Source organism: Mixophyes fleayi, chromosome 1 (assembly GCF_038048845.1).
Source record: "Mixophyes fleayi isolate aMixFle1 chromosome 1, aMixFle1.hap1, whole genome shotgun sequence".
NCBI classification, from domain to species: Eukaryota; Metazoa; Chordata; class Amphibia; order Anura; family Limnodynastidae; genus Mixophyes; species Mixophyes fleayi.
In genome coordinates, this window is record NC_134402.1 from 26837512 (window position 1) to 26855521 (window position 18010).

At 42.6% G+C, this 18010-nt stretch overlaps 1 protein-coding gene across 1 annotated transcript in view; it reads left to right on the top strand.

Moving 5' to 3' along the window:
- LOC142152192 (T-cell surface glycoprotein CD8 alpha chain-like) overlaps positions 1–18010 on the top strand; it is a 26613-nt gene extending 8603 nt beyond the window's left edge. Inside the window, exon 5 of the mRNA XM_075208990.1 lies at positions 17850–18010. Coding sequence (XP_075065091.1) covers positions 17850–18010 — 161 coding nt within the window. The remainder of the gene's footprint in view (positions 1–17849) is intronic.

Consider the following 18010-nt stretch of genomic DNA (forward strand, 5'->3'; position numbering starts at 1 on the left):
ACAAAACAATGTTACAATGCAAGGGGTGTAAATTAGTTTATTATTTTGCACATAAGTTAAATACTGGCTGTTTTTTCATGTAACTCACAAATACTTGATAGCTTATTTGTACACTGAAATTTAAAGTGGATATTTGTGTGCTACATGAAAAAACAGTCAGTATTTAACTTATGTGCAAAATAATAAACTAATTTACACCCCTTGCATTGCAACATGGTTTTGTCCAGAAAACTGACTTAAAGTTTTGCCTAAGTTCCTTAATGAATCAGGCCAAGTGTGTTCACCAAAGGCAATACTTATCCCCAACTTGTACATTCAAAAACCACAGATACCTGAAAAGTGTGGGAGAAAACGCTAAAAAATAATGTAGAACAAACTAAGCTGGATAATGCTATCATACATACATATTTTGAAAACGATAACTGTAAAATTGTAAATTAAATATGCTAAGTAAAATTCCTCTGTGTATTGTACATCATGGGATCTGAAACTTGTTTGCACTATATTAATTATAATTCTGAATAGAGGCATTCAATAAACAGGAAACATATGACAAATTGACAGAATATAGTGTCCTCATTTGTTAGATTGAACCACTCTTTTCTAGCAAACTAAGTTTTAATTTATTTTTATGTATCTCCAATGTATAATAAATCATCTGACAATGTATTCACAAGTTACTGAAAAGTAATTGTAAAAGTTTCCACCATTGTGTACTGCGATCCAAAGGATCATTTTTTTATATCACTGAATGTGCACAACGCTAATAAATCCATAACATGGGTGTACTTGGAGGATACAATTGTATTTTCAGACTTTTAGAGCATCTTGCAATATATTTTTATTTGTACATAGTTTTTGCATAAAGCCTATAAAAAGTGGAGGTGTTGCTATGGGCAACACCTCCACTTTTTCTTTTTAGAAGGTATGATAAATCTACCACTTAGAGTAATAATAAAAAGCAGACAATGTGCTGTATACTTGTATAAATGAACCCCTGGTTACTACATGAAGAATTTGTGTTTGTTTTCCAGGCTATTGAAGAGTACAATGGAAAAATGGACGCCCCAAAGGAACCTAGATAACAAATCACCCAGCTCTTCTTACGCTCATTCTGCAGACATTTGTTCAGCCATTATGTGACAGAAAGGGTTAGCAAAAATACTTATTTTGAATAACTATGCATTTTGTAAGTGCTTTTTTTGCTGTCTCATTGAAATGCTATCAATGCTGCAGTTCATTTGTAAACTAAGCATAGAGAATGTATAATTCACTGTAGAAAAGTAAAATTTATTTTTCTCATATGATATTTTGTGTGCGGGACGTATGTATGGATTTCACTAATTAGCCCTTGTACATAGAGTGCAAATGCCAGAAAGACTGTATTTTAGTATACCTGACAATTTAAATATCTAAATAATTATCTAGATGAAAATATAATTGTAACTGTTCCACGATTAGCTGGTTCCCTGCATCATCTCTTCCCAGAGAAGATCTTTTTTGAACAGTTCTGAAAACAATGGGAAAAAGCGTTTCCCATAGCAACCAATCAGATTCTGTCATTTTGCTAAGGCAGTGTAGTACTTTGATTGGCTGCTGTTGGCTACAACATCTTTGCACCATTTTTCAGACATGTTTTCTCAAATGTTGCTTGCTGTTTTCCTTAGGAGAAAGAAGTAGCACAGGGTGACAATTACATATAAGCCTGTCATCTGCAGATATATGCGCGACAACTGCTTAATGCTTTGGATGATACATGTACATTGTTTACAATAAATAAAACATCAGTCAAATGTGAATATGATGCTTATATTGCAATTGTAGCACATGTATAACCTATTTTCTTTGTATTAATAAATAAATATTAAAGGTAACGTTCTTTTCCAAACTGGAGTTTCCTTTGGTGGAATGTTCACCACTTAAATATTCCACCACGTATATCAATCTGGAAAGTCCTCACCCCCTTAACATAAGCTGCCTTGTTAAAAATTGCTGATATGTTATTACAGATTGATGTCTCTTTCTTTGATTATTTGTATAATTTTTATTTGTGTTCAGCCCTTTTTCAGGTTACAGTGGCTCGATGTGTGAAGGGGCAACTATTTTCAACCAAAGCGCATGGGTTTGTGGAGCAAGATAACCGAGATTGCGGAAGGTTACATGAGCGATGGGAGGAGTTGGGTGGAGCAGGGGCATTCATAGCAATGTAAGGAGTAGGCTCAATTGTACTACACCTAGTTTTACAGAGCAGTGCAGGAATGAGAATTCATTTTGTGGTCATTGAAAAGAGATACATAGGAGTAAAGCATACTTGCCTACTCTCCCAGAATTCCCGGGAGGCTCCCGAATTTCGGGGAGTCCTCACGGACTTCCGGAAGAGTAGGCAAAGCTCCCGCATTTGCCGAAATTCACTGCAGTGAATTTCGGCTTTTTCTAGTGTGGGCGGGGCTATGGTGACTGGACAATGTCACCACGGACTCCACCTACCCCATGTCACATGACTTCTCCCCCGGATCTCCCGGGGGGGGGGGGGGGGGGGGGAATCTTAAAAGTTGGCATGTATGGTGTAGAGGATGCAATGTTAGGGGTGTTCCATGCATTGCAGAACTCACTCATTTTCATTCTACAAAAACACTTGAATTTTGTCCCAGCTCTGAACTGGTGAAGATCGAGCCTCATCTTATAGATTTAATGGGGCGCAATACAAACCTTACAGTTGCACTGCAGTGGAGAAACTCAATGTAGGCATACTTTGCTCAATGTAAAAAAAATGCTTCAAGCACACAATATAATAAATGCATTTCGGATGGCATCTCACTCCCGATTGACTTAAGTGATAAATGAAGCAAAACCAAGCAGTATTTTAAGAGAAAGACTGAAATGTTTAATTCAGTGAAAGCAGTGCATCTAAAGTGGTTGGAGTTTGGAATTTGATATGAAGCTCACACTTTTGCACAGTGCACCTCTTCAGACTTTTCCTCCTCCTGCAAACCCAGCTGTACTTCTAACTTGAGGACGCACTCACATTTCCACCCTGGGTCTGTGCTCCTGTTAGCCAGAGAGACTCCATTTTGAATGGTTACAGCTGAAATATCTTTTGATAGCATTAGATGGAGCTGGTTTAACAAGTTTAACACAACAATAGTTCTGGTCCCCCCCCCCCCCCTCTCAAGGAACACATAGAAAACTGCTCCAGTATGAACAATAATCAGATTCAGAATGTGAATTTGAATCTGCAATCAATAATACCCTCCCTAAATACTGAGGTCTTTTCCAACAAACGTTACCAGATGTTTCCAAGGAAGATCTTCGAGTAGACGAGGCACACTGAGTGCTATGCCAGAATCCATCTCCTGTACAACCAGTAAGGAACATCTTTCATTCCATAAAAAATCAAAGAATAGATAATGTTGGTGGCCAGAAATGTCCCAACTCCATCATACTCGGGAGACAGGCTTCAGAGCTTCCAAAATGTGGCCCCCAACAACTCTGAGAAAAAGACAAAAGCAGAGTAACATCACCAAGTCTCTCAAAAGGTATAGTATTCAAAAAAATGGGTATTCCCTTTCCAACTTCTTGTTACTCATGAAGGCAAAACCCCAGAACAAGCTCAGACCTTCCTCAACAAGTTAGAGCTTGCATGTATACCCCGACCAGTTACATCTGCCACTATCGCCAAAAATCGAACAGTCCCTGCTACAGATTGGGCCAAAGCATGAACATTCTTAAGTAGTCCTAACTCTACCCTTCCAGTCATATAGAGATTTCTATTTAGTCTGTTTTTTGGATTATTTTGCAGGTCTCCCTGCTTCATTGGTTTTCCTTTTTTTGTTTAATTTCACTGTTCAGATATAATTCCCTTCAGATCCAGATATCATCTAGCATAAAACTTTGTGACTGCTAACTTCTACTTGTACATGCAGTGTAGTAACATATAATATATAGGTGATGTTTTGCCATTTTGAATAGCCCTCTGTGACCCATGGCACAGCCAGTTCCATACTATGTCCTCTACACCACCATATACCTCCATGGCATAGCCAGTTCCATACTATGTCCTCTACACCACCATATACCTCCAGGGCACAGCCAATCATATACTATTTCCTTTATACCACCATATACTTCCATGGCACAGCCAGTTCCATACTATGTCCTCTACACCACCATATACCTCCAGGGCACAGCCAATCATATACTATGTCCTATATACCACCATATACCTCCATGGCACAGCCAATTCTATACTATGTCCTCTATAGCACCATATACCTTCATGGCACAGCCAATTCTATACTATGTCCTCTATAGCACCATATATATCCATGGCACAGCCAATCATATACTATGTCCTCTATACCACCATATACCTCCATGGCACAGCCAGTTCTATACTATGCTCTCTATACCACCATATACCTCCATGGCACAGCCAATTCTATGCTATTTCCTTTATACCACCATATACTTCCATGGCACAGCCAGTTCCATACTATGTCCTCTACACCACCATATACCTCCATGGCATAGCCAGTTCCATACTATGTCCTCTACACCACCATATACCTCCATTGCATAGCCAGTTCCATACTATGTCCTCTACACCACCATATACCTCCAGGGCACAGCCAATCATATACTATTTCCTTTATACCACCATATACTTCCATGGCACAGCCAGTTCCATACTATGTCCTCTACACCACCATATACCTCCAGGGCACAGCCAATCATATACTATGTCCTTTATACCACCATATACCTCCATGGCACAGCCAATTCTATACTATTTCCTTTATACCACCATATACTTCCATGGCACAGCCAGTTCCATATTATGTCCTCTACACCACCATATACCTCCATGACATAGCCAGTTCCATACTATGTTCTCTACACCACCATATACCTCCATGGCACAGCCAATCATATACTATGTCCTTTATACCACCATATACTTCCATGGCACAGCCAATTATATACTATGTCCTCTATACCCCCATATATCTCCATTACACAGCCAATTCTATACTATGTCATCTATACCACTATATACCTCCATGGCACAGCCAATTTTATACTATGTCTTCTATGCCACCATATACCTACCACCATATACCTCCATGGCACAGCCAGTTCCATACTATGTCCTCTACACCACCATATACCTCCATGTCACAGCCAATCATATACTATGTCCTCTATAGCACCATATACCTCCATGGCACAGCCAATCATATACTATGTCCTCTATAGCACCATATACTTTCATGGCACAGCCAATTCTATGCTATTTCCTTTATACCACCATATACTTCCATGGCACAGCCAGTTCCATACTATGTCCTCTACACCACCATATACCTCCAGGGCACAGCCAATTCTATACTTTGTCCTCTATACCACCATATATCTCCATTGCACAGCCAGTTCCATACAATGTCCTCTATACCACCATATAACTCCATGGCATAGCCAATTCTATACTATGTCATCTATACCACCATATACTTCCATGGCACAGCCAATCATATACTATGTCCTATATACCACCATATATCTCCATTGCACAGCCAGTTCCATACTATGTCCTCTATACCACCATATAACTCCATGGCACAGCCAATTCTATACTATGTCATCTATACCACCATATACTTCCATGGCACAGCCAATCATATACTATGTCCTATATACCACCATATACCTCCATGGCACAGCCAATTCTATACTATGTCCTCTATATTACCATATACCTCCAGGGCACAGCCAATTCTATACTATGTCCTCTATACCACCATATACCTCCAGGGCACAGCCAATTCTATACTATGTCCTCTATAGCACCATATACCTTCATGGCACAGCCAATTCTATGCTATTTCCTTTATACCATCATATACCTCCATGGCAAAGCCAATTCTATACTATGTCCTCTATACCACCATATACCTCCATGGCACAGCCAATTCTATACTATGTCCTCTATACCACCATATACCTCCAGGGCACAGCCAATTCTATACTATGTCCTCTATATCACCATATACCTCCAGGGCACAGCCAATTCTATACTATGTCCTCAATACCACCATATATCTCCATTGCACAGCCAGTTCCATACTATGTCATCTATACCACCATATACCTCCATGGCAAAGCCAATCATATACTATCATCATCATCATCATCAGTTATTTATATAGCGCCAACATATTCCGTAGCGCTTTACAATTGGGGACAAACGTAATAAACTAATAAACAAACTGGGTAAAACAGACAAAGAGGTGAGAAGGCCCTGCTCGCAAGCTTACAATCTATGGGACAATGGGAGATTGACACAAGAGGTTAAGTATACATTTTGCATCTTGGCCCAGCCAGACTGCAAAGGTAGGGTGACTCATAAGCTAAATGATCCTGTCACACAATAATGTTGGTCCGGGGGTAGTTGTCTTGTGTGAAATTGTGTAACAGGCTAAAGGTAGTGAGGTTAAGATGGTGGTTGAGGAATATTATACGCTTGTCTGAATAGGTAGGTTTTCAGAGAACGCTTGAAAGTTTGTAGAACAGAGGAGAGTCTTATTGTGCGAGGGAGAGAGTTCCATAGAGTGGGTGCAGCCCGAAAAAAGTCCTGTAACCGGGAATGGGAGGATGTAATGAGGGTGGATGAGAGACGCAGATCTTTTGCAGAACGGAGTTGCCGAGTTGGGAGATATTTTGAGACAAGAGAGGAGATGTTATACCACCATATACCTCCATGGCACAGCCAATTCTATACTATGTCCTCTATACCACCATATAACTCCATGGCACAGCCAATTCTATACTATGTCATCTATACCACCATATACTTCCATGGCAAAGCCAATCATATACTATGTCCTATATACCACCATATACCTCCATGGCACAGCCAATTCTATACTATGTCCTCTATACCACCATATAACTCCATGGCACAGCCAATTCTATTCTATGTCCTCTATAGCACCATATACCTCCATGGCACAGCCAATCATACACTATGTCCTCTATAGCACCATATACCTTCATGGCACAGCCAATTCTATGCTATTTCCTTTATACCACCATATACTTCCATGGCACAGCCAGTTCCATACTATGTCCTCTACACCACCATACAGCTCCATGGCATAGCCAGTTCCATACTATGTCCTCTACACCACCATATACCTCCATGGCATAGCCAGTTCCATACTATGTCCTCTACACCACCATATACCCCCATGGCATAGCCAGTTCCATACTATGTCCTCTACACCACCATATACCTCCAGGGCACAGCCAATCATATACTATTTCCTTTATACCACCATATACTTCCATGGCACAGCCAGTTCCATACTATGTCCTCTACACCACCATATACCTCCATGGCATAGCCAGTTCCATACTATGTCCTCTACACCACCATATACCTCCAGGGCACAGCCAATCATATACTATGTCCTTTATACCACCATATACCTCCATGGCACAGCCAATTCTATACTATTTCCTTTATACCACCATATACTTCCATGGCACAGCCAGTTCCATATTATGTCCTCTACACCACCATATACCTCCATGACATAGCCAGTTCCATACTATGTTCTCTACACCACCATATACCTCCATGGCACAGCCAATTTTATACTATGTCTTCTATGCCACCATATACCTACCACCATATACCTCCATGGCATAGCCAGTTCCATACTATGTCCTCTACACCACCATATACCTCCATGGCACAGCCAATCATATACTATGTCCTTTATACCAACATATACTTCCATAGCACAGTCAATTCTATACTATGTCCTCTATACCACCATATACCTACCACCATATACCTCCATGGCACAGCCAATTTTATACTATGTCTTGTATGCCACCATATACCTACCACCATATACCTCCATGGCACAGCCAATTTTATACTATGTCTTCTATGCCACCATATACCTACCACCATATACCTCCATGGCATAGCCAGTTCCATACTATGTCCTCTACACCACCATATACCTCCATGGCACAGCCAATCATATACTATGTCCTTTATACCACCGTATACTTCCATAGCACAGTCAATTCTATACTATGTCCTTTATACCACCATATACCTCCATGGCACAGCCAATTTTATACTATGTCTTGTATGCCACCATATACCTACCACCATATACCTCCATGGCACAGCCAATTTTATACTATGTCCTCTATACCGCCATATACCTACCATTGGCCGTACAGTGTCCTGACCACGGGTCAGAGATCATAGCAGTCCTGGCATAAGACTATATTTAGACTAAATTTTGGTTTCTGAGACACCAGATGTGTGTTATCTATAATAAATGTTTGCCAAGAGTCTGTAACATCTGCAAAGTAGACAGATCCATTGTTATATATCTGTTGTTTTGTTGTACATGATACTTCTTTGTATTCAATGTATTTTTTTACTGTGAATGCCTTTAGTTTTATAAAGTAGGCTAAAGTTTAAGAATGTACTATGCATGTTACTATTTCTTTGTAATAGTATGTAACACTGGCATTGTAGGCTTACAGTTAGATTGTTCTCTAATGAATTAATTAATTTGTATTTGCCTATCATGAAACAACCTTTGATTATTCAAAAATCTAAACATCTCAGTGGCTATTTTCAAAAATGATTATCATTTTTGTTAATAATTATAGTTTACTCAAACTTATGTATTGTAAATAACTGTGTGTTTACTTTTCTTAATGTTTTTTAATGGTAATTACATAGTAACTGTTGAACGCATTTGCAATCGGACCTGGCTACATGCACTACCAGTTTCACAACTGATTAAATTGACCACCAAGTTTTTTTCAAGAACAGAAAGGAAAGGCACAGTTTCCAAAAATAAATACACATTTGACCACAATTTATCAGTCAAAACTGTGCAAGAAAGCAGATTTGTCTGTAATATTTTCTAATATATGTGTATAATTATAAACCTTGAGAGAACTTGAAAAACTCCAACTTTTCCAAAATAACATAATGCGTATAAATGTAACCCCCAGATCCAGCGCTCATATATTCAGGGGTTTGGGTCAGAGGGTTGGGTCCCAGGAGTTCTCAGCTGGCTGGGGGCAATGCTTCCACAGGAGCAGGGAACTACCACTTCCAGCATGTACGAGCTGTCAGTCCAATAGAGAAAGCTGTCCAACAAGCTGCCAGTACCAGAGAGAGTGTTGTTACTGCCAGAGAAATCTGGTCCTGGTGTCCAGAGGTGTTCCAAATCCAGCCCAGGTGTTCAGATACAGCCAAGGTGTCCAGAGAGAGTCCAGATATAGCCCAGGTGTCCAGATAGAGTCCAGATACAGCCAAGGTGCCCTGAATCAGTCTGGATCTGGTTCAGGTGTCCAGATCCAGCCCAGGTGTTCAGATACAACCAAGGTGTCCAGAGAGAGTCCAGATATAGCGCAGGTGGCCAGAGAGAGTCCAGATACAGCCTAGGTGCCCTGAATCAGTCTGGATCTGGTACAGGTGTCCAGAGGGGTTCCAGATCCAGCCCAGGTGTTCACATACAACCAAGGTGTCCAGAGAGAGTCCAGATATAGCGCAGGTGTCCAGAGAGAGTCCAGATACAGCCAAGGTGCCCTGAATCAGTCTGGATCTGGTTCAGGTGTCCAGAGGGGTTCCAGATGCAGCCCAGGTGTTCAGATACAACCAAGGTGTCCAGAGAGAGTCCAGATATAGCGCAGGTGTCCAGAGAGAGTCCAGATACAGCCAAGGTGCCCTGAATCAGTCTGGATCTGGTTCAGGTGTCCAGAGGGAGTAAAGATCTGGTACATATCCCATTCAGATGGCCAGAGGGAGGCCAAGGGGTAAATGTATTAGGCAGCGGATCCGTCAAATTGCCGATATTTGGCGATTCTGATGGTCAAATTTGACGGGTTATGCCTTTAATAAAATTGCCGTTTTAAATATGGCCGTCACAATTGCCGAATATCTGAGTTTTCACGGATCCATTGAATACATTTTGCCCCCAGGTCTGTTCCACGTCTGTATAGAGGAATTCCAGATACTGTCCAGGGAATCCTGATTTGTTACAGTTTTTCCAGGTGATTACATTTGCTACAACTGCTACAATTTGATCTTGTAAGGACAGCTATTGTGGACCTATCACGGCCTTTGATCTATACTTCAATTGCCCACCAGGTATCCAGAACTGGTCAGTATTCATGACTAACCCACTAAACCTCACCATACACCGGGCTGACCACCAGTACAGCGGCCCGACCACCAGTACAGCGGCCCATCTCAACTAGATATCTGGCCTTGAATTGTTTAAGACAGTCAGGAATACAGCCCCCTTCATCTTCTGCACATATTTGTGGCCATTATTGTTTGTTGCTGGGCCAACTCACCCCATCTTCTTCATATTTTATTGTCACTATTATTATTGAGTCTAGTTCCTCCACATCTTCTCTAAGAGAGAAAGACAGATGTAATTAATGTCTTGCTGGGCCCAACCCTAGGTCCCAGTGGTTACACACTGAATGTGGCAGACTTTAATACTGTATTGATACCGGTTACATGCTGAACACTCAACAGTTGATACATTTTGTCGTCAATTTTTCGGCTGATCGTTGATGAGTGTCATGCAACTGCGCTTATCATGTTAATCTTCTGTGCCAAATTGATATTATTGTAATTTTGTAAACAACTTTGTATGTTCTGTTACAGTCCGTTAGCACATTTTACATTATCTGAGTTCCCTTTTTCCCATTCGTTGTCCATTGATTTACTGGCCTTCCAGTGGTCAGGCCAATTAATAAACATGCCAAGTGGCTTTTCACTTTTCATCTGGCAAGAGCCATCACCACTCACTTGCTTTGAGCCAGACACGGGGCTTCCAAAGTCAACCCCTGGCAGCCCTCATCAAGAACTCCAACCCCAAAGACATAATATCACACAAGTGGAGGTACTGCGTTTGAGAAGAGGTGAGACTTATACAAAATAATTGTTATATGCTGTGCTTATTATTCTTATATAGCATTTATAACTAATAAAATTAAACATTTCTTTTTTTGACTAGCCAGTTTCCCAAAAAGGACTCACAGAACTATGTGAAAATTCAGTCTGTGTTCTTGGGGGAGGTTTTGAGTAATCTGCTGTGATTAGCCAAATCCAATCAAGAGTCTTTGTTAAGAATGTCAGATTATTTTCTAAATTCTACAGTTGGCTGATGTTTTAAAGAGTTACAGGAGTATAGTGAGAATCTTCAGTGCATGGGATGCTTACATGGTGGTTTAGATAATGACCTCTGGGTGCTGGGTCAAAATATAAACTGGATTATCCCTCACATACCCCTACCACTAATAACACCCACACCCATAGACCACATGTATGTTATGCATATATATTTCACCTATGCTGTTTGTCTTTCTGATGGCTCTATAAAAAGTCCCTCTAGTCTGTATGGCCCCTGACCCTTGCGTCTTGACTGTCTCCTAATGCCTCTCCCCTGTCATATCTGTCTGATATGCGTACAGTGAGCCCACAAAGCATATAACTGTCACTGTTGTAAGTTCCTTGCCTGTCTGCTGCTTTCTTAGTGGCACTTACAGCTGATCCCAAGCTTCTTGCATCCTGCTCTAACCATTGTGCCTGTTTTGTCCTTGATTTTAGACTGCTGATTTTGTAGCACTTTGTCCATTCTGCTTGACCTGGCCTACATGACCTTGCACAGCTTCTGTTGGTAAGTAGTTAGCTATACTGTACAAGACCTGGCGGCACTTGTGAACACATTGAGTTCTAAGGAAAAGGGTGCTGCTAAAGGCGAAGATCACAACTAGCCTAGCTATAGTGACTGACCTACTGATGGAACTGGTGACCATTACAGCAGCTGGACCGTCATAGGCCCCTGTTATAGTATTGGTTTGCGACAGCTGCTAAACCTACTGCAATGGCACTGCGTTCACACTCAATTAATACTTATATCTGGACAGAAGATTGTTTGCATCATTGTCGATATGTAAACAAAGGGAATATTGTTACCAAAGCCAACTAGAGATTTTTGTTGACCATGTGCATCCTTTTATGACCACAGTCTACCCATTTTCTAATGGCTACTTCCAGCAGGATATGTCATAAACCACATGTCATCTCAAACTGGTTCCACAAGCATGACAATGAGTTCCATGTACTCTAATGGCCTCCACAGTCACCATGTCTCAATCCAATACAGCGCCTTTGGGATGTGGCAGAACAAAAGTTTTGCAGAATGAATGTGAAACATATAAATTTACCCCAAAACACCCCATATGTCCTTTAGCCTCAAACACATCTCATAAAATACCCTGCAATTTCCCACTCACCTCTCAAGTTCACCATGTACCTCAGAATACACAAAAAACTTAGCTGAAATAAACAACTAAACTTTCAGTGGGAGAACCAGTGACACAACACTAATCCAATGATTAATACAACGCTGCCTAAAAATTCCTTATCTTGCTCTCCGCTCTGCAGAGTCCACGACTTCTCCTCTGATTTTGAATGTGTTTCTGGCATGACCTCTATGCCTTCTGTGTAGACCACATGAAGCGGAGGTGGTCATGTGATGGAGAAGTCAGCCGCTCTGGGCAAATATTATCAGGTTCAGTCTCCCCTTCATAGCCTGTCGAGCCTTACCCTTGCATTCATTAAAAGCTGGGCCATGGGTGAAGCTTGGTGGGACATAAAGCAGAGAAAAGGCCTAACAAGGCATAAGGCAGAAGGGAGCTGGAGGCTCTTATGTAAGTGGTGTTTGCGATTTTTTTTTCTACAGTATTAGGTAATATGAATCTCACCACTTGACCTTATTTTACTGCAGATTCTTTCCTGTTCTGCAATTCCCATCCCCAGACTAACCTCTACGCTCTCACAAAAGAACAAACCTAGAAAATTTATGTAGGATCGTTCCTCGATTTGGTTCCCATAAATGCTTCAGATGATGTCCTGATGTTGGGTCTTTATTTCGTTTGTGGTAGTCCTACACTGTTGCAAACAGATGATTGGCAACCAAAACAAGTCTACCGCACTCCACTTTGTTATTGGGTTTCAACCTTAGAGCCCTGAGGTCTGCACAAGATCATAGACTGGCCATCCATATCATCTGGAACACTGTGGCCCTTTTTAGCATGGAATTGGGCCAAACCCTCTGCTCTAGTGGCGAATATACAATTATGAATTGCGAATGAGTGCCTGCAGCAACAGTGAAGCATGGTGGAGGTTACTTGCAAGTTTAGGGCTGCATTTCAACAAATGGAGTTGGGGATTTGGTTAGGCTTAATGGTGTCCTCAATGCTGAGAAATACAGGTACTTATCCATCATGCAATAACATCACGGAGGTGTCTGGTTGGCTCCAAATTTAATCAGCAGCAGGACAAAGACCACAAACATACAGCCATTCAGAACTATCTTCATCGTAAAGAAGAACAAGGAGTCTTGGAAATGATGATATGTCCCCAACAGAGCCCTAATCTCAACAACATCGAGTCTGTCTGGGATTCCATGAAGAGACAGAAGGAATTGAGTAAGCCTACATCCACAGAAGATCTCTGGTTAGTTCTCCAAGATGTTTGGAACAACTTCCACTCTGAGGTCCTTCAAAAACTGTGTGCAAGTGTACCTAGAAGAATGTGATGCTGTTTTGAAGGCAAAGGGTGCTCACACCAAATATTGATTTGATTTAGATTTCTCTGTTCACTGACTTTGCATTTTGTTAATTGATAAAAATATACTATTAACAATTCTATTTTTGAAAGAATTCTCAATTTGCAGCATATTTCCACACCTGCCTAAAATTTTGTACAGTACTGTATATATATCTATAAAAGAAGTTTGTTTGTTTGTAGGCGAATATCTTCAACACGCCTGTACCGATTTGGATGAAACAAATGTGAGGTGGCCCAGTTGGATCCCGGTCAGATTTTAAAGGGTTAATGGACCCGGTCACACCTCCCGTTTGGTGTACACTGGCCAGAACTTTGACCCACGGAGACTGTTCTGAGCCTTACACTGGATGAGTTTAGAAGAAAATTTCAAAAGACTGGTGACATTGCATCCCAGAAGACACATTAGGGGGGTTGAGGTCCAGGTCAGACCTCCCGTTGGTGAACGCAGGCCAGAAGTTTGACCCAGGGAGCCTGTTCTAGGCCTTCTATTGGATGGATTTGGATAACATTTAATATAAAACAAAAACGACACTGGGCAGCCACCTCATGGGTGTGTTGGAAGAGCTGCTAATTATTTTTAAAATGTTGACAATTACATCCAACAAGGTTACGGCAGCAGAGGGCGAGTGAGCCAATCAGGGCTCTCCTTCCCCTGCTGGCCAATTTGACGGCCGGATAGGTGAGCCAATCCTGGCTCATCACCGGCCGTTTGAATTGTTGGCACCGTGGTGAGCCAACCAGGGCCTGCGGCTATGCCGAATTACGTCAGCTTGCCGGCGGATATGTAAGCCACCGGGCGTGGCCATTTTAAGTTCAGTACGCCGGCGGAGCAAACAGAAGAGGAAGTCGTGGGATGTCCAGCGGTGAAAAAGGAGACACCAGCGGAAGTGGCTGGAAGCCCTTGTAAGGGCTGGGAGCTACCCTGCCACGAGAAGAGGATGGCGAATCAAACAAGAAAGACACTGGAGGAAGCTCGCCGGTAAGAATGCAGAAGACGCCGGGATCATGTAAAAGAAGGGTTCACCGGTGGGGAGCCCTTGTAAGAGCTGAGAGCACCCCCGCCAAGAAGACAGCGTGGACCTGAGCGCCGAAGGCGAGAAGCGGTGCCGCCAGCTGGAGGGTCTGGAAGATCCAAAGACGCCAGTGCAAGCATAGTATCCTGCGCATAGCAGGTGAGTATAAAATAATTTGGTTAGGTCAGGCACAAGGCCCCTGGGCGCAATTCAGGCACTAGGCCCGTGGCACAAGTAGTGGGCACAAGGCCCTGGCGCAGTTACGGCATAGGCAGGGTTTCTTTGGGCAGTAGACCCATAGGTCACATAGTTAGGGAGGGGGCCCAAGTAGTAGTTACAAGGCCCAATAGGTAGTTATTTGGGCACAAGGCCCAATAGGCAGCTACTTGGGCACAAAGCCCTTAGAAGTAGAGGGGGCGCAAGAGCCCGTGAGTTTGAATAGGGCGCAAGGCACTTGAGCATAGGCAGGGCACCAGGCCCAGAGGTGTAGAGAGGCACAGTGGGGCGTGAGACTCCTGATAGTGTAGCAGGGCTGCAGCCCTGACTGTTAGAAGGACATTAGGTCCTTGTGGTTAGAGGGACAGTAGGCCCCTATAGTTGACAGCAGGCGGTAGGCCTTGTTTTGGCAGGATGCCAGGTCTTTGGTAGTGTAGGGGACACTTGGTTCCATGACAATTCAATGTTTAAGTTGCTGAGAGTGGCATATAAGGCCCCTTTACCCATCCGAAAGGGCACCTAAAGTCCTGAGCGCCAAGACAAAGCGGGCTTAACAGCCAGGGTTCAAGCCGTGGGCGGAGGCCCACGGATGGCCTAGAGCAGGTAAGAGTGGTATTGATCCGTATCCAGGTAAGTAGCCGGTGGCCATTGGTAAGGTGGTCACTTGCAAGTGACATATTGAACCGCTTGTTATTTGTACTCACCTGTTGCCTTTAGTGTAGTCCTCTGGAGGGTCCAGGAGTCAGACCCTCACTGGATACAGTGCAGAGACGGAGAGCGGCTGGGAAGAATCCTAAATGGACGGTTGGCGGTCATCTTTTAGAAGGTAAGACATCCGTGTGCGTCTGTTCCGTTCCCCCGCAGGCGTTACATCACAATACTACCAAGTATCGGTGGTTGCATTGTCTTGCCCTGAGGTCCCTGGAGACCTGATTTGCAAGCACTTTACACAGTAAAGTACCGTGCATTATTATTGGACTGACCTGTCAATAACAGTGGGGAGAGAAATCAGCTATCATTTTGTCTCCATTTTCTGTGCCCAAATATTCATTTGTACCAAGTCTGTAACCGTGCTACAACAGCATTTATATCCCCGTGCCTCTACCTAGACTCATCCAAGACTTCGCCCGAGCTGCTCCCCTGCACTGGAACGACCTCCCTCATTCCATCCGTCTCGCTCCCAATCTGTGCTCCTTCAAACGAGCACTTAAAATTCACCTGTTCCTCAAAGCTTATCAACCGTCCACTTAACCCCTCATCTACTCTGCTCGCTATTCCCTCACTCCCCTGGCATCACCAGCTCCCTCTCGTGTCTGATTTGTCCACCCTCCCTTAGGATGTAAGCTCTTATGAGCAGGGCCCCTCTCCCCCCGTGTCTCCATACCTGTTCTTCTGCTCTGTCCTTACTCCTTATGGCTGTCCTGGAGTTACTGAAGCATTGGTACTTTGTGCTTATCGTTCTGTACTGTTTAACCCTGTACGGTCTACTGTTTGTACTATGTACGGTGCTGCGAAACCTTGTGGAGCCCAACAAATAAATAATAATAATAATAATAATAATACCTAACCTAGCAATTAGACTGACTCGATCAGAGTGCTCTCTGTAACTTCTATCTGAACTCTGCTGCCATCTAGTGGATGTTTTCTGCTACTGTGGGGCCATTGTACAGTGAGTACCATTCTTCAATTTGTTGTCCTTTCCCTCTACCCAATTTAGCAATCTGATTGACCTGACCAGTTCGCGCACAATATTTTCTGAGTGGACTCTGCTGTCACCCAGTGGTCATTTACTAATACTGCAGTTTCCTCACATTACATTTGCTGTTCGTTTCCTGTCAATCCTTGCAGCACAATAATGTTGTGACTTATATCCCTGTAGCTCCAAATCGGGCAATTGGATGTAGACCTCCAGTAAGCCCCTGATCCTGAGGGGCCATGATGCCTTTGATTTGAGTGCTTTAACCCCTTTTCTACATATGTGACCAGTCCCCCTTCTTCATTTCCCCCCTCCTCTTAATTTTTCCACCGCACTGATAGAGGAAGTTAGTAGAGACAAGACAAATACATAAAGATAAATAACGAAGAGCTACCACAGACTTTAAATCTTACAAAAAAGTTTCAGCCAATATGGCCACTAAAAATATAAGGCATACTGCAGGAGGAACAGCCTCCATATTTACAGCTGTCTGTAAGAAATTGGCGACTTCTTCATCACCAGTTGATCCCCTCGCTCTTCAAGTTCTGTTTCCCCATTGGACACGGACATAGACCCTTCAGTTCAATCAGCTGTGATAGCTGTGATTTAACCTAGCACATGACGTTAAACTTACTTTCCAGCAAGAACTTAAGAAAGCGATTATCAAATTTGAATCAGAAATAGCAGCTCTCAGTACTAGGACTGACACACTTGAATTGAAAACTGATTATATTTGTTGTGCTTAGGTGATCTTTGAGCGAGAACTAGCACTGCTTCGTACTGAGATGAAGTCTGTAAAAGAAAACAAGAAGAATATTCTGAGGATTTGTCATGTACCAGTCTGTGACAAACTCTTCTCTGTCTGACTTCCTCTTCGGCCTCTTAAAGCGCCTACTCCCAGGCCTCCCAGACAGGATTTCTGTTGGATAGAGCTCACCAAGCCCTTAGAGCTAAACCAGTGACTGACCAGAGGCCGCGAGACATCATAGTGGGCCTTTATTGCTACCAAACGAAAGAAAAACTGCTTAATGCAATTAGATCTATAGACACATTCAATTTTCAAGATATGCAACTTCAAATATTTTAAAATTTGGCCCCCTCCACTATCCAGTAACATAGAGACCTCCAACCGGTGACACGGATACTTCGTCAACATAACTTTCATTACCCATGGGGTTTTTTATTTTAACTACAAGTGTTCACGGGGAATTCTGTCCCCTATCCTTAGATCAAGGAAAAGACATTCTCTCCAAGCTCAATATTCTTCGGGAAGCGGCCCTGTTAACAACCCGCAACAATTCTTCAAGACCTCCCAGAGATTTGGCACCGGCTTCTGACTGGACAACGGTGGAACGTCGATCTGCAAGAATACCCACTACACCGCACTGA